The 17,638-nt window shown below is 41.9% G+C and overlaps 2 protein-coding genes across 4 annotated transcripts; both read right to left on the bottom strand.

The window, feature by feature from the left end:
* Positions 1-1,948: 1,948 nt before the first annotated feature.
* On the bottom strand, positions 1,949-3,913 carry LOC120358128 (basic helix-loop-helix transcription factor scleraxis-like). The gene is made up of 3 exons (XM_039450897.1): positions 3,668-3,913; positions 3,111-3,342; positions 1,949-2,833 (listed from the first exon to the last, which is right to left on the bottom strand). The coding sequence occupies exons 1-3, from the start codon at positions 3,742-3,744 to the stop codon at positions 2,750-2,752; spliced, it is 393 nt and encodes a 130-aa protein (XP_039306831.1). The 5' UTR covers positions 3,745-3,913; the 3' UTR covers positions 1,949-2,749.
* Positions 3,914-4,051: 138 nt separating this feature from the next.
* Positions 4,052-17,072, bottom strand: LOC105194187 (arginine-glutamic acid dipeptide repeats protein). Of its 3 annotated transcripts, XR_005575055.1 has the most exons (9): positions 16,488-17,072; positions 16,097-16,233; positions 12,675-13,034; positions 12,485-12,565; positions 8,071-11,656; positions 7,343-7,636; positions 6,590-6,788; positions 4,296-4,496; positions 4,052-4,085 (listed from the first exon to the last, which is right to left on the bottom strand). XR_005575055.1 is itself a non-coding variant. In XM_039450879.1 (8 exons), exons 2-8 carry the CDS (start codon positions 16,142-16,144, stop codon positions 6,422-6,424), a joined length of 4,635 nt encoding a protein of 1,544 aa, XP_039306813.1. In that variant the 5' UTR covers positions 16,145-16,233; positions 16,488-17,072; the 3' UTR covers positions 4,710-6,421. The 3 variants fall into 3 exon arrangements, 2 of the variants coding, with proteins under 2 accessions (XP_039306813.1, XP_039306814.1); XM_039450879.1 differs by lacking the exons at positions 4,052-4,085; positions 4,296-4,496 and adding an exon at positions 4,710-6,488; XM_039450880.1 differs by lacking the exons at positions 4,052-4,085; positions 4,296-4,496 and adding an exon at positions 4,710-6,488 and having other exon boundaries at positions 7,343-7,621.
* Positions 17,073-17,638: the final 566 nt, after the last annotated feature.

Genomic DNA, 17,638 nt, shown 5'->3' with positions numbered 1-17,638 from the left:
TATTCATGTTAAATTAGAAGTTCGCGAGTTTTTAAAATTGTATTACTCAAAACGATTATAATGCTGATCAAATAAATTTTATTTTATTTAAATTAGGTTTATATAAAATAACAAAAAATATTTTTTGTGGAAATCTATTTTTTTTGTACAGATAAATTTTTAACATATCGGAAAAGTTAATAAATTAAAGTTTATTGTTGCAAAAATGAGTTAAAATTAAAAATAAATAACTAAGTTATAAATTATTAACTTTTTAACTTTTAATTTTTTAACTAGTTACTACTCAAACAGCTTTATTAATAATATTGATCACGCGGAAAGATTAATTGTACGGCAATAAAAATCTAAAAAAATTTAGCTATAGATACAGATCGGAAAATAATTTTATGTTGAACCGTGAAAATAATCATGGACGCACTCGAGCAGGATAATATCGCAAAAAGTTTCCTGCAACCGGCTTAAACGCCCGACATAATGTTTCTTAACGCTTCAATATAACCACTTTCAGATATGTAGAAAAGGCTAAATTGTTCTTCCCGTGTTACGATAGATAAAACGCCATGTCAATTATCGACTCACCCTCTTCTTGATCTTTCGAAAATCTCGACTGTTCGTTGCGGTTTATCACGCGTAGTCATGCCCTTCTCGCAACATCGGGCGATCGCATGCTTCGCGTACAAGCGTCTTCACGTACGATTCTACCGAGGATTTTCCGCCAACGAGAACCGATCTGCAATAGACACGGTGGGCCTTTAACTCTTTAAAGGGATGCACAACGAGCGCGTTCGCTCGAGAGAGCAGAAGGCGTCCGGCGAGTCAGATTGATCGTTTCAACGGATTTTGTTGCGAATTGCGTCGTGATACGACGGGGGGAGAAAGAATGAAGCCAGGAGATGACTTACCGATAATCCGCGACCGCGACAACTTCCGCGCATCGACGCGAAGGAGGAAACGCGGGTGCAAAAAAACACGTAAAACACGGAAAATACGAAAACGAGATGAACGAGAAAACCGAGGGAGGAAAACGGAACTGGAACTGAAACCGAACTGCTAAAACGCGAGCGCACCGCTCGTGTCGGGGTGATCGCGCGCAGGGTGGGGGAAGGAAGAGACACAGCGGTCAGGTTGACGCGAACCCTCATGTCACGTCGCCGAGGAAATCGTAGTAGCCCGGGACGAGGGTAGAAAATTTGACGGAACGATCGTGCCGCACGTGACGACCGATCGAACGCGCAGATCGACGCCGAAGCATCGTTGAAAGGACGCACGGACGCCACTTTGACTCGCGTAGTCCATGAGCAAGCTGACTGGCGCGAATTTGACGTTCAACTGTTTCTTCATTTCTGCCGAAACTGTTTCTGTTGAAACGGAGCACCAGGGACGGAGACTTTTTTTATGGAAAGTAGAAGGGATTCGATTAAAAATAGTGAAGTGTACGGTTCAAAAATTTTGCTATCATCGATTAAGTTACTTTTATGCAAATACTCTCTTTTTTAATTCAGAGTAGTTTCACGGTTACGGTGGTGACATCTTCAGTTGACTGTACAAAGCTTTAAGTGCTTAACGCTCTAACATTAAATAGTTATTGAAGATAATGATTTTATTCTCCTTTTATTATCTTTAATAATTGAGTCGAAAGAGATTGAGATATTGTAATGAAATTCATTAATATTGAAATAAAATTCAAATATATTAATCTTAGAAATTAAATTTTTAATACTTTTCATGCCTTTTATTAATTTTTAATAACTTATTCTTAATTTTAGTGGCTTGTCGTTTTAATTTTTATTAGCTTTAGTTTTTTTAATAATGAAACACATAAAATTATTACTCTTTTTTTTATATTTAGAAAACGTTTGAATATTTTCATCACTTGAATTTCTGATGTATAAGATATCTCAAGAGCTATCAAAATTATATTGTTACAAAATTAAAAAGAAGAGACAGATTGAGTAAAGAATAATTATATATTTTACATATTTATAGAGCTATTTTTAGTAGAGATGTGCGAACTACTCGGATACAAATCAGAATTATTCAAAAATTTCAAAGATATTCGAATATAAATCACATACAATATTTGATAATTGAAAATCATACTTAAAATGTGAGAAAGAAAGACTTTACATCTTTCATTAATTAATACTATTTTTCTTACATGATAGTCATTTTCCCTTATCCATACCTTATAATTCAATAATAATTTATACTAAATTAACAATAATTGTCAATTAAAAGTTGTGTTGTAAGAATTTGATTCAAGTAAAATTTAGTCAAGTAATTAATTCAATTTAATACGCTTAATCTCATTAAAAAATATATCGTATACACGTATATCTAAGTCACAATTTAAAAGAATAAAAACATTATGAAAAGTTTGTAAGCATGATTTTGCAAAGTCATAAAATCAACTTTTGCTTTCTCCTGTTTAAATTACGACCAAAAATTTTTCCTGGATTATAAGACTATTTTAACAATAATTTTTGAATTCGTCAAATGAAATTGAATGAAAAAAAAAAAAAAAAAAGAATTTAACAATCTGTGCATGCAAATCGGCTAAGATACATATGCTCCTTTGATTTGATTCTGCGTTTAAAAACTTTGATTCGCACATGTTAAATATTATCAGTATGTCCCTTAGTATGTTATTATTATCATAAAATACTAAGAGACACGTGGGCGCAAAATATTTACAAAAAAATATACAAGTATTATACCATTGACTCTTAAGCTTTAGACATCACTCATATTAAAACGCATTCGTTGGCAGGTAGACACACGATCTTGTCTCTTCATTTGAATAGTCTGGGATTTCCTTAGAGATATCAAAGTTCTGAAATTTTGAAATGGAAAAAATATGAAAATATTTTATAATCATATCATTAATCATTTAGTTTAACATATAACGATACAAAAGTGATAGTTATCAGAAAAGCTTTTCAGAAACTAAACTAATCCAAAGAATAAAGATTAATAATCATAAAGATTATTTACATTTTAAATGTAGATATTCATAAAAAATCATATAATTTAATACATACATGTTATATATAAATATTATGTAAAGTTACCATGTAACATAAACTAAGTGCAAATCGTTAATAACTTACGTATCTTTTATGCATGGCCAAACAAAAGGTGCAAACTTGTGGTCTTGTCGAATAAATGCCGCTACCCTCCAAAAGACGCGTGCAGGGTTGATCTATGGCACCCGCGACGAGTATGGCATCCAAATGGCTAATGTAACTGCTGGCCAGTCTTAAGGTCTCTATTTTCGACAGCTTCCGGTCGGCTGGCTCGGTCGGGATCAAAGTTCTCAAGGCGACGAAAGCCGTGTTAACGCTGCACAACGAAGATCGCGTTCTTCAGTCTGTGAGATCCACATCCTAAATCGTTCTATCAGTATATCAGGTTTATCTCGTTCATTATTAAAATCACATCAAAAGGAAGAAGTGTCTGAAGATAAACGATGCGTCGCGTGCAATTCCACACGCTAGCAAAAACGCGCGCTCATCCCCCTAATCCTTCCTCGCGTAACGAGAAACAGATACTACGATAATCCTCGTCGGATACCTGTCTCTGTTCTCGTTGAACGTTACACGTGTAATCGCTCGTGTTTTCGGGAGTTGAAAAACACAGATCGCGCGAATGCAAAATGCTTCTTCACCTATGAGTGCGATCTCTCTCTCGAGCGTTCGCTTGGTATCGCTGCCTCGTCGGCTCTTGCCTCCTGTGTGTCTCCATGCCGTGGATACGACTACGGAACAACGCTTTCGCCGACCGTTCACAACGACGCTGTCTTCGTCAATAAGCAACCGGCACAGCCTCTTTCCGTTCCTCCGGAATATGAAATTTCCTCATCTCTCTAGTGTGTCACGCATGCTTAACATCCCCCCGTTCTGTTGCCGCTATCTCTTTCCTTGCTCCTTCTATCTCTCACTCTCTCCTTCTCAGCTTCCCAATACGCACGTGAGCAGCACATGTGTGCGATCAGGGACGGACGGACAAAGATCTCTCTTTCTCTCTCGCATCGTTTTTCCACCTTTTTTTCTTTCTCTTCCTTTCTTGATCTTTATCGCAGTGTGCTAAAATTACGGCGACGAAAGGAACATAAAATAATAAATTATAAATTACATTTATAAAAATATTATATACCTTAAAAAGATAATTGATTCGCATTAAAATTCGAGAACGTCAAAGTGTAAACGTCAAAGCCATACTGAATCTTTGTTACACATTTGATCGCCCCTCACGTGCTGAGATTAAATTTACCGTTTTTACAACGAAATACATACATTGTAATAGGAGCGTTAGACTCCACACAACATGCACTCAACTTCGTCCCTGCCTTCCACACACACATCCACGTGATCCGAGTGTTGTATTCCTGTAAAGTGGACGGCGGCTGCGTTTCGCATTAAGCTCAATAAAAACGTGGATGACTGTAGAGACCGGGCAACCGGGACGGTAAAAGGGAATGAATTCCATCTGCAAAACTAATTAGCGTCCCGTTACAACCTCCATCCGCCTACGCTTTTCCGATTTCTGTTTCGTTTTTACAACATGATTACGCTGCTAAAATACTAAACTCTACATTCTCGTTGTTCGTTGATCGAACTTCATGCGCCGAACAATGATATAATTAATCATGCATTATAACGCGAAAGAAAAAATAATTGGGAAGAAATTGTGTTTACCAATCCTCGAGCTTCGTATGAAATGTTTACTCAATTAAATAACTTGGTTACATCGAATCAGTTACACAGCATAAAATTTACATGTTTCTCAAGTGGTCATTGATTCATAAAGGTTATACTTCAACGTTCGATATTGTCGAAGAAACATCATCACGCGGGTCCATCAGCTAATATAAGACAGAATTAAGGTTTTCATATAATCTTAATCGTTGATGATACCGCACGCTATGTTACCGAAGGCCCGCGGTATGCAAAAAGAATACCTTAAGAAATACATATGTAGAAAATATACACAAGTCTAATATATTAATAAAATAATAATGGAACTTAGATTACACACTTTATACGAATGCGGACGATCAAGCAGATCGATGTGGAAGGTTCTTCGGGTGTTGAAATTAAAATGTTCTAAAATGAATTTGCGTCGTAACAGGTTTACGTCAATATAAACGCAGACGTAGTTATCTTTCACTCTACTTATACATATTACACTATGCACAATATAAAATTAATTAAAAAAGATAAAAATTTTGATAGAAAGGTAATAGATAAGCAAAACGTTCCACTCGCTCCAACCAAGACCGTTCGCCTTTGCCTATCTTTTTTCCTCGCTTTTATATACGTTTTTTATTACTTATGGGAATAAATCTTGCAAAATATATATATTATTACATATATTTAATATATGTAGTCTTATATATATTTTATGTATATATATTTAAAAATATATGTATATACACATATGGAAGAATGAAAAACGCGGTGTAATTCCACCTCGTACAAGCACTTTGGCATGTGTGCACTTAACTCTCAACTACATTAGCCAAACAACTACACCCGCAGAGTAATTTTGTACTGTAAATTTTGATAAGTTTTAACTAAAATAAAATTTAAAAAGTTGGTGTTTTTAATATAATAATTAAATATTCTAAAGCTGAAAAGTAATTATTTACTACCTTTTAGAAAATAAAGTTTATAGAGGTCTAAGTAAAGATTTTTTTCTAATTTTCTCGACAACGTTAACTTTAGAATATTTTTTTTTAATAACAGTAATCTTAAACTACAAACTCCGCCACGCGAGAAATATTTGTGCGTAATTGTGTGCGATGGGGTACGTTTGTAGTACCCCGCCAGTGTAGTTGAGGGTTAAAATCAGATTAAAAAGGAAAAAGCAAGGTCGAACACGATCGACGAGCGGTGACGTTGACAGCGTAGAGGAGCAATTAACGGTGTAATATCTAGAGAACTTGAAAATAGCTTATATATCAAGCATCTGTATTTATATGTATAAATCTCGATCTCTCTAAGAATGTGCCAGCACCGATGATATAGCGCCGGGCCTCTAAAATATCTTGTACTATTTACAGTAGCGAGACAATTACAATTATCATATTCGTCGCGCATGTATATATATATGTATTTATATATATTTATATATATATATATATATATATGTATAATTCCTTTACTTACATCGATCTGAAAGATCATAAAAATAATTTCTGATCTTAAATAGTAGATTACAACGTTATCCCGAGTGGATTTTCAGAATTCTCGTCGATGCGTTGAAAGAACGCTCATATCTATATGTCGCGTCTAAATAATCAAGGCTATATATACATATATATAATGTATATATTATCTATATATTATCTATATATTATTTATATATAATATACATAATATATAACATTATATATACATATATATAAATAAAAATATGTTTATTGACGCGATCCACGTGCGGCTTCTTCCAGTGCACGAACTTTAAGCTCGCGCTCACGCTGTTGTCTAAAAAATACCCTTTGTTAGTCGGGGTACACCTGTTGCCTTAAGTCATAGCATTATGCAACAAGTCAGGCAAGCTATGATAGTGATTTCAAGGGACGAACCTTAAGTATTCCTCGTGATGGGCTACGAGAGACGCATGCGGAGGGAATCGCTCGCGCTCCATCATGAGATGCCGTTGCAGTTGTTCATGGTGCGCCGCCATGTCCGCGTAAGGTCTTCCCAGGAGTTCTGCCGGATGAAGCGCCAGGGCGGGATCACGCGGCATTAAACCGGGACGAGGGTAATTGGCGCTGGCCGCAGCTGTGAAGATCATCAAGATGTTATAAGAAAAAAATTCAAAAAAATTCAGAGAATAAATTCAAAAGAATAGTATTCTAATTCATATATTATTTAAATTATTATTTAGCGCGCACGATATTAAAAGTGTACTCGCGCTTAGCGGAAGCGTGTATTCTCGTAACTTGTAAAGATAGAGAAAACCGTGCGCGGAAATTGACAATAAACCCTTAAGCTACGTCCCGGAAGTGTTACTTGACATCTCCAGGCACACGCACACGCACACTCGCGCCTATTCCTCGACAACACTCACTCGCACTTGCACCTGCGACAGTGATAAGCGACTAGCCAGAGATCAGAGTCGAGCAACTGGAAAATCGCAGGCGTGCTGATAATAACGGTGCGGGAAAAAGAAGGATCGTCTTGACCTAGACCTAGGTAAGTATAGGTAACGTAGGACGATCAATGAGAAACACACGGCTGCCGAGCGACGAGGAATAAGCAAGAGCGGCGTTTTTCTTAAAGGAGAAGCTCTTCAGGAAGCTTTAGAAGAAACATCCTGGTTGTGTAGGACCTACCCGGCAGAGGAAATCCAGCCGCAGCCGCAGCGGCTTCCTGCTGTTGCTGAGCCTGTTGCTGGGCCTGTTGCTGTCCCGGATGTAAGTGCAAGTGCGTATGCGCATGCGTATGCGCGTGAGTGTGAGCATGATATTCGGGCGAGATGCCAGCCATTTGCAATCGGACCATCGGGTCAGCGGCCAGAGCCAGCCGTTCTTCCAGCTGGCCGTGGTGATGAGCCGCCACGGGATGGCCAGCCGCTCCACCCGCTGGCCCCCCGCCGGCTGCAGTCGGAATCCCTAAACGCGACAGCGCTTCGATCACATAACTCGAAGGTCACAGATACGATTCTCATGCCCGATTTCTTCATCTCCAGTTAACCGTCGGATAAAATTATCTGAGAGAGGGAGAAGCCGCTCCTTTCAAATGTTCAAATTCTTGCTACTTGTGATGTAGAGAGCCAAGGTTAGCTATTGCGTGGACAGAGTTAACTGGCGCTGAAGAAATCGGCCATTTATTTTAATCAATTAATCTACCTACATCGCATCTCTCAAAGGTCTTGGCGCTCTCAATCTAATTCTTTCTCTCCGACCTATCCGATTTTTCTGTTACATTAGCCTTTATGGCTATAATCTTAAGTCAATTCGAATTTTGAAAAGTACAAGTCGTACGGTCGAATGAATGATAGTCGACGAGGTCTCTATCTCTACCGTCGAGATATTAAGTGTTAGCTTTGTTAAATAATTACCTAGTCGCTCGAGTCGTTCCCTCTCAATTTGACTCGGACCCGGTGGAGCCCCGTAGAGGCCGAATTGGTGTAAAGCTTGAGGTGGTCCTGAAGGACCTGGTGCCAGACCGGCGGCGGCGTATCGACGGTGTATCTCCAGCCAGTGCGGATCGACCGGCGGCGCCGGCATCGGTCTGGGTGTGCCCTTGAACAGCTCTTCCTTCAACCGATCATTCAGCTCTCTCTCGCGTAATTCACGTATCTCGCGTTCCCTCTTCTCGCGCTCCAAGTGCTCCAATTCCAGCCGCTGTGCCGCCGCGGCTTCACGTCCGTAAATGTAGTGCAGCATCGGATCGGTCGGGGCTGGATGTCTGGCAGGCGAGAAGGCGTGTGGCCTAGCGTATTCTGACAATTGCCTAAGCGCTGGAGTGTCCGCGTAGGAACCTGGACGCGCTGCATAGCGGTCGTAAGGCGAGACGACGGGCTCGAGAGGACCACGACTGGGTGGTTTGCACACTTCCGGCTGCTTCTCGGGCGTTGTCATCTTCCGGGCCTGTTGTGCTGCAGCGGCGGCGCGATCGCGCTCCTCTCGTTCCCGTTCCGCTTGCTTCCTCGAGCGTTCCTCGCGTTTCCGCGCAAGTTTCGAATCTGGTACCGGTTTGAACATCAAATCGGTACGCGTACACGAGTTGTTCTCACCGCGATTCCAATGCCTCAGGAAGATCGCTGATTGCGATCGATGACATTCGGAATCCTCGATACGTGGCTCTGGCGATGGTCCACGAGGACTGATAGACTCCTCCGGTTCCGGGTCTAAGTCCTGTTCGATCTTTGGCTCTGGCACGGCTTGCGGTTGCTGCGATTGCGGCGGACGATGATGATGGTGCGAGGAACTGGATGATGTCAAGCATGTGGCTGAGACGAGCGACGTTTTACGCTGGCTACTGTGCGAACTGTGCGACGAGGAATGACTGTGGGAGCTGTGAGAGGAGATAGTCAGCAGCTTGTCGTGATGCAAATTGCTTGGCTGCTGATGCATACTGGACGAGTGATGATGACTCGCGATCAAATTCTCGCCCTCCTCTCTGCTCGCGACGCTCGAGCTGGTGCTAGCGTGATGCGCCGCCATCATGGTGCTGCTGCTCTCTTGACTACGCTGCGGCGAGGGCGGCGGAATGGCGTGAGGCACTGGCCCGTAGGGATATGGCGAGAAGGACGGGTATCCTCCCACCGGCGCATATCCCGGATAGGCATGAGGATGATACGGGTGCATGGCGGTAAATAGTGAATGATGCATCAACGGATGATGCGGGTGGAAGGGATGTGCCATGTGCGGGCTCGGTTGCTGCGCGGGATGCATCACCGGTTGCGGGATTGAACTGGGCGGTGGTGGCAGACTTGGCGTTGGTGTCGGCGTAGCCGTTGGCGACGCCGCGACCGGCTGTATCGATGGCACCGTCTGAGCAGGCGGTACAGAATGCTTGCTCGGCGTCGGCGGTTTGCTCGTGCCGTCCGGATCCTTCTTGATATTGTCTAGGCTCGGACCAGGGAAAGAGCTTTGAAAACCCGGTACCTTGACCTCTTTTAAACTCTGCAAAGGATCCGGTTCCGGTGGTATAATTTCCTGCTTAATCTTCAAGTTCTGGGGCTCCATCGGCGGCGTTCCAGCCAGATTGTAGATACCCACAGGCTTCTCCATCGGCAGCATTCCACCAGACTGTATTGGTTGAAACAGGTTAGTTGGCTCCGATCGTTCCGGTTCGTTGTTCTCTCCCGTTCGCTCCGAAATGCGTTCTGGCACCATGCGAGAGTCGGAAATTCTGCTGTCTCGAGTCCGTTCACTCGCCGACAGTCTGTCGTCCGCTAGCCTCTCGGCGTTTCTACTTTCGGACGACATCACGGTCAAGCCAAGCGGCTGCGACGGCGGGCTCGGCATCGGTGGCATTTGGTTGATTGGACCACCAATACCGGCCGATACACTCTGCGAAATGTTGAGGTTCAACGGCGGTGGTCCCGTCATGTTCTGAGGCAGCGTTTGCGCGGAACTCTGCAAACTTTCGGTCACGTGACTACGAAGATTCGTTGGTCCCATATTCTGCGCATTGGGTGGAACGCTATTCGGCGCCATTTGCGGTGGTATACTCTGTGACAAATTCTGTGGCACATTCTGCACTGGTAACGGCGGCGGCGGAGGTTGTACGTATTGCATACTTAGACTCGTCGGCAACCCACCAACGCCAGCACCACTCTGTTGTTGACTGGGTGATATCACTGGGATTTGCGAGTTCGACATACTCGCCTGTGAGCCTACGCTCGTTATAATACCAGGTATAACTTGCGATAAGTTACGACCCGTAGTCGGAGGACCGATATCACCGGGACCCGGTCCAACTTGCGCAGACGTGCTCAGGTTCAGCTGCGTCTGTTCGGGCTCCTTACCTATCTCCTCGTTGGACATCGTCGGTGACATCGTCGATTCGATCGGCATCGCTTCCAACGGTTGATTCATAGCTAACGGCACATCTTCCGCCTGGTCCATTATCTTATTTTGATCCACTTGTTCTTGATCCAACAAGCCGGGCGGCTTCTTCTCTAAACTGTGTATCACTGGCACCGATATCGGCAGGCTCTGTATAACGGCTGGTACCGGAGTAGACACTGGCGTCGGCTCGGACGGCTCCTCGGGCGTCGTGACGGCCGGACTACTCACGGGCTCTTCCGCGCCGACTACACCGGCGACCGTCGGCGGCGTCGGTTGATTCTCGTTTGCGTCGCCCTCCGTTTCCCTCTCCGGCTCATCCATCAGGGAATTGCTGTCGGTAGTGAGAGATTCGGACGGACTATCGGGCCGTTCGCCGCCGCCGCGTTTCCGCTTCTGAGCGTCCTTATCTTCGTCGTTGCAGACGTCGTCTACCTGACCCGAACGTTTCTGTCCCTTCTTGGGCGTGTCCGCTTTGCCGGACGACTTCTTCTTGCTTTTATCAGGCGTCTGTTGCTGCTGCTGCTGCTGCTTCTCCTGATCGGGCGTATCTGTGCCACCAGTTCGTCGCGGTCTCGCTGGCCTCGGTGTCTCCTTGGCTTTATTCCGCGTACGCATTCTACCAGGACTCTCAGGCGATTCCGCCGGTACCGGGCGGAACAAATAAGGCGGCGCAGGCGGCAATTCGCCGGTTTTCTTCAAGTGCGATCGACATTCTGCACAGAGTAATAATCGATCTTTGCCGGCTACTTGATAATCCTTCGAGCTGGTGGAGAAACAGTGCTGGCACGAGTGAGCGGTGCCGTTCGTGTTGGTGTCGCGCGAGTCGCTGTCCTCCTCCGAATTATCGTCCTCGGTCACGGAACTAATCTCGCCGCCGGGATTGTGGCTGGCCGGGGTGCCGACCGGCACGGTCTCAGCCTCGGACACAGTCTCCTTCGCACTAATGTTGGCCGTTGGCTGTGCGTCCTTAGTTGGCGTGGGTACGTCTTCCTTCGGAGTGCCGGCGCGTGAGTTACGCGTATTGCGTATACGCCGTAGTGAGCTCTGCCTGCGTCGTCGGTGTGGCCGATTATTATTTGCGCCCGGAGTCTTCTTCCATAAGTAATAGAACTCGACGAGCTCCGGCTGTGCAGACAGCAGAGACAAATGGTAATGGAAACAAAAGTGGACAACAATGCGGCTACGCCATAAAACTTTCTCATAGTGCTACTGAATTGAAAAGATTTCTCACGTATTTGTCGACTGAACGTAAAAAAAAAGAAAAACATAAATTACTTATAATCGTTATTGAAATATTTCTGCTGCTTTTCATATTTGAAAAAAAGTTTCACCCGTCGAGTTTCAATTTTTTAACAGAGTTTATGCACATTTAGGTCAGTATTTATAGTTTGTCCTTATTTCAAGATCGTTTTAGATATAATCTTACAATATTAACCCCTTTAATACTTTATAAATGGTTTGTAACTCTTAAATCTTAAGATGATCATCAGTCTTAGACCTTGCGCACAATGGAGGAATATCTGAATATTAGGAGTAAGAATTAAAATTGTAGAGTCAGTTTCTTTATATTAACAAGATTAACATATCAATTTGTCGTACGAAGTATAACATAACTTATTATTTATCTATGTTCATTGAGGAAACTGATTCTAAAATTCTAATTTCTATTTCTAATATCCAATATTCCTCCATTGTGCGCAGAGCCTTAAGATGATCTTATAAGGACGAACTACAAGTAACAGCCTTAATTATACTTTCTATAGTTTTTTTTTAATTTCTTTTTTAATCTAAGTTTATTTATTAATTGCAATTTGTTTATTTTTTAATTGCGTTAATTTAAATACAAAAGCGAAGGAAAAGAAGAAAGGAAATGGAGGTGAGAAGAACAAACTTACAGCAAGTTCAACAGGCAGGTAAGAAGCGCAAAACGGCAATAAAGAATGAAATCTTTACCGTATCTTTGTGAGGCAGAAGATCCTTCCTAATACGCGCGAAATTCTTTCCAAACTGCCGCAGGCCCTTGACGAATCGCTTCTACGGGGAACAACGAAAAGGACAAAAATCCGTCCGTTAGAAAAACTCTCTCTTTTTGCGGTCAGTAAACCCATAAATGTTGTCAATAAAAGAACGAAGTGGCACGTACAGTTTCGTCCTCGGACCACTTCTTGTCGACGCTTTTCGGTATGGGACATTTGACAAGTGCCTGGAGCGCCCTACCGGGATCATAGCCAGAATTGTGCAGGATGTCCAACGCGTTGATGGTAGTGTCGTCTCGGGAGGCGGCCACGCAACCATCATCCGGGGAACCGCCGTCACACATACCGGCGAACGCGGCCATTGAACGGGCCGCCCTCAAGTACATGAGCAGATCCCCGTCCAACGCCATGGCCGGTACCCATTTTAGTTCCTCGCGCTCCTTGGAGAATTCTGGATCGGGTGGCAGCTCTCCGGGGGGTATACCCGGCCGATACTCAGGCAAACGGGCCTGACAAGAAACCAACTCCTGTAAATCCCAAAATTCGGGATTGCGCGCGGTTAGCACCGATGATGCCAAAGCGAGTTAGTTAAATGTGACACACCGGCTTTTGTCCCTCTCAACACGGGCTAACTTCGACAAACTAATTGCTCCCTAGACACGTTTCGCCCCTTTTCGTTTCATGTTTCTTTTCGAAGGAAAGCATGGATAATACAATTACATATATTTTTTTTTTCTCTGCTAATTTCTTTTTTTTTTTCAGTATCCTATACGCAAACAAGAAAAATTACTCTTATTTTGCAATTCCACTTTTTTTTGTTTATACAGATACGCGTAACACGCATTTCGCAAGAAAGCACACACTTCATTAGCTTCATAATCGGCCAAACCGTTTATGATGATTACACGTTAAAAATAGAAGCTACATATCCACAAGTATATAAGTTACGTAATGTATTTATTGTTTTTACTAAGTCACGATCCGCGTGACACGTATGCCGATAGGTGCGTTTGCAAAACATACGCAAAACCAAGAGGAATAAAAAAAAAAAAAAATATATATATATGTAAGGCGAATGTACAAACTGCCGATTAGTCACAGATGCAAACGCGTAGTAACGAATGAAAATAAAGCTTCACATCTTCGCACGTTTGGCGACTCTTATCTGATGTCACTTCTTGAAATGTGCATCTCCAATGTATGCATATATACGGAATATCCTGCGTGTTAAGGAGCGTACGAAGTGAAAGGTGAACTTGGTTGGGTCTCGGGGACAGTCCGTATAGAAGCGCTCGTGCTCACAGATGGTTCAAGTAAGCAATCGCGAATAATTGTTGTATGCCAACAAGGTATAAACAGAGTGCGAAGGCGAGTTGATCCGCTTATCGGCCCGATAATCAATTAATTATTTCACCGTGACTGAACACCACTCCAAATTAGGAAAGCGTCATCTCATGCCAAATAAATTCTGCAATTAAGCCACCTTTAATCAAGCATCGGCTCCCAAGTATTGTATACTTCACGCACAGCGCGCGTTGCCGCTTTTGCAAAGACAGAGACTTCCCGCCGGCTCGTTCGCCATACGCGCCGAGTTTACGGCGATCGTTTCGTGTGATACAACAAGTATCGCAGGAGAGCTTAACGAATACGTTTCACGTGTTGCAGACGGACAGAGAGTCTACACCTGAAACATTCGAAGCTCTTTAATGCGTGATGCGTTAGTTGAACCATCGGATGGGAACCGGAATGCGTGAGAGTCCACAATCTTATCTTCGTAATAATTTTAAAAGTTTTTCGCATAAAATTGCCACTTTGAACGTATCGATGTGTCTTTCGTGGCACCGATCGTGGCTTAAAATGTTCCCCGATTAACATAAAGCGGCTTCTCGCGAGGTGTCCTCGGATCTTTAAAAAAAAAACACGTGGCATTTACTGTCACGCAGAAAAGTTTCCGAGTTAGCGTGCGATGCGAGAGAGAAATGCAAGTTCACTGGAAAAAAGCGTTTAATTTTCAAATGTTTTATTTCCGCCTCCGTTTTTAAATACTTAAAAATATTTCAGTTTTAAACGTTTCGTGTGCATTTCTAATGACAATGTAGATTAACTTATTCCTTACATTTTTCGAAAAATTAGAAAACCAAGATCTAAGAATTAGAAAAAGCTAAAAAGTTAATTCAAAATTGAAGTTAATCCGCATTGGTGGAGATTAATGTTTCAAATCCAAACGCCGTTTAAAATGAAAATATTTCTAAGCGTTTAAAAAGAAGGCAGAAACAAAACATTTTAATAGTTGAAAATTGAACACTTCTTTTTAGAGTGTTTCTGCACGGAGAAGCATATGCCGATCCCGAGTAATATATCTGACTTATTGTCGAGAAACTTTAAGATTCATCTTCGCGTATTTCATATACATTTCAGATTAGCTTACGTATGTATGTATTTACGTAATATCTCTCCGAGGAGTAGACATTTCGATCTGCATTAATTTTCGAATCCGCACGTGCATGCGTATCTGTTTAAACACACATGTGTACGCACATACCGTACACATATACAGTAACGTACAAACACGCGCGAACGTGCGGCTCTTTTTACATTCGTTTACATTTATATACGATTTATGATGTAAAGAGCGTGTGAAGATCCCCAGTCTTTGTTCACGAGACAGTCTGAATTATTTTGAAATTAAAGAATCATATTACATCTAATGCGATAAGAAATTTATCTCTGTAATGTAGATACGATGCGTGAATATCTCTTCTCACAATTGTATATTATAGTTCCAAGATAAGCTACACAGAAAAAAAAAAGTATTCTTGTTTTGACTTTATTTTCAAAAGTTTCAATATTAAAAATAAAATTGTATAGAATTAAATATAGACATAATTTGTTTACATGAAAAAATTTTACATAACTTTATGAAAAAAAAAAAAATATATATATATATATGCTGGTTATTTATCTATAACTTTCAAGAGTTGAAAGGAAAAAAATATCAGATTAAAAAATAACAGTATCTTCAAACCAAGGATTAAAATTTTTTTCATATTACTGTTATCAAAGCAATTATGCTCTGCTCTTTAAATGATTGTTATAATATTGAAACAAGAATATAATATTTTGTTAAAACTTAAGATTATCAGATTTTTTAAAGATTATACGTAATGATAGTTACATAAAATATATTAGTTTTAACTTGATGCTAATGTAAGATACTGTGTTTTTTTTCTGTGTAGTTATTCAATTTCATGAATTAAACATGGAATATTCAGATTGACAGCGTTTCTCGGCGGCTAGATTACAAGCGCTTTCTGTAACAAGAAACTTTATCACTACAAAAATGCAATGTTAAGACTATACAAGAACGACTCTTTTATCACACACATAGAATCATAACGATTACACATGTAAAAGTCATTACGTAACGGTGATCGATTAATGCCGAGGAGGATGACGATACGAGATTTTGTCCACACACGCCCCTTACCTCGCAAGTAACGTCTATGCTAATAGCGTAAGCCTCGAGATGGGCACATTGTGTAAGACAGTTAATTAGCAAGAAAGATTTTTCAAGATATATGTGTCAAACCTGATGAGAAGGGCCAACCCGAATCTCGCCCTGGGTGCCAGCAGACATCTCCCCCTCCTCCGAAGCTCCTCCGTCTTTCTCCAGCGTTTTGAATGGCTTTGATCTTGGATTTTCAGTAAATTCCTATCATCCACCCCCTGAACCGTATAGTTAAGCCATCAATATGATTGAAAGATCGATTTCGGCAAAAATTAAAAAAAAAAAAAAAAGAAAAGAAAACATAACTGCTAACATGCTCGCCTCGGTGTATCTTGGTAAAAGATAAGAAAGCTACGTGTACGCATCGCGCCTTATTTACCGAGATAACGTAACGCGCTAAACTCCGATAATTTTCTACAGCCTTAGATTATTAGCGTGACTACTGATTCGCCGGTATCAAATGAAAACATACGAAAGCGCAAGTGTACGTAGGTTTAAGAGGTGTCCACGAATCTGTCACGTGTGTTGCTTTCCGATAGATGAAGCCTCTCGAGTCAAAACAGCCCTGCTCCTTTTTTTTCACGCTCCAATAGATGACTCTTAACGACAGTTCGGTATCGTCTTACATCAGCCTCTTCTTCCTCTTCAACTTTCATGCTACTCGTCCCCTAATATATCAACAAATGAAAACTGAGCACACAATCAATTGACATTTTGAAGGCGAAGAAAGGTTCTGGCAATTCAAAGGCGGTTGATTGACATCAGCAACCCTCAAAAATGCCCTCCTTTATATAATAACATCTACTAATGATGGTACACCGATATCGACATTGTCGTTAAGAGTTGCAGAATAGATCTACATACACGATTAAGCTTTCCTCCCTTTCTCTTTAACGTGAACAGAAGAGGAGGTAAGTTGAACCGTGCAAAACGAGGTTCAAAAAGGAGCAAACCTAAATATTAACGAGATTCCAACAGAAGCTACTCTAGCACACGGTGAATGTTAGTCGGGTCTCGAAAATGTCTCAAATCAAACGATCAGTTTTCCCCGATGCAAAACAAATACCTATTTGTTATCTATTTCCCTCCCGCCTCTCTTTCTCACTCATTCTCTCTCTCTCTCTCTCTCTCTCTCTCTCTTCAAGACCCCGATCCAGTCAAGCTTCTACAAACTGAAATAAACACAAGAGATAAATCGCGATACTTCTACATATCGCCAATATATAAAAAGTAACACTCACAAAACTAGGCTGTCCAAGGTGTAGTTTGTTAATACACAATTGAAAGTATAATATTTACGCCTGCGTCTCATATTCCTCTTTCTCTCACACTTACACGCGCACGCATGCTCCATCCTACTCACTCGCTCTCTCTCTCTCTCTCCTTCAAAGTGGTCTTGAGTCACGGTGAAAGCGGCAAACAGGCTAATTAACAAGCGCGCAAGCTCGAACGCCTTGAATGAGGAGGACGATCGCGGCGGTCAAAGTCGAGACTCTCGATCGCGAAAATTCGAATCCCGTGGCGGAGGCATCCTTCATACGCGTGGTCGCGCGCGCGCGCACGCACGCACGCACGCTCGCGAGAATATTGTCACGCGCGATCGAGATCGGATCGACTCGACGC

The sequence above is a fragment of the Solenopsis invicta genome, chromosome 6, assembly GCF_016802725.1.
Source record: "Solenopsis invicta isolate M01_SB chromosome 6, UNIL_Sinv_3.0, whole genome shotgun sequence".
NCBI lineage: Eukaryota > Metazoa > Arthropoda > Insecta > Hymenoptera > Formicidae > Solenopsis > Solenopsis invicta.
This window is presented reverse-complemented; position numbering and strand designations above follow the sequence as displayed.

Excerpts from the sequence above, each read along its gene's own strand:
- LOC120358128 (XM_039450897.1), bottom strand. The coding sequence starts at position 3,744 with ATGGAGACACACAGGAGGCAAGAGCCGACGAGGCAGCGATACCAAGCG. Across the intron at positions 3,343-3,667 it reads GAGAGAGATCGCACTCATAG|CGTTAACACGGCTTTCGTCG; the intron begins GTGAAGAAGCAT and ends TTCGTTGTGCAG. Across the intron at positions 2,834-3,110 it reads TGGCCATGCATAAAAGATAC|AACTTTGATATCTCTAAGGA; the intron begins GTAAGTTATTAA and ends TCAAAATTTCAG.
- LOC105194187 (XM_039450879.1), bottom strand. The coding sequence starts at position 16,144 with ATGTCTGCTGGCACCCAGGGCGAGATTCGGGTTGGCCCTTCTCATCAG. Across the intron at positions 13,035-16,096 it reads GGGTTGGCCCTTCTCATCAG|GAGTTGGTTTCTTGTCAGGC; the intron begins GTTTGACACATA and ends TGGGATTTACAG. Across the intron at positions 6,489-6,589 it reads CATCACGAGGAATACTTAAG|ACAACAGCGTGAGCGCGAGC; the intron begins GTTCGTCCCTTG and ends GGTATTTTTTAG.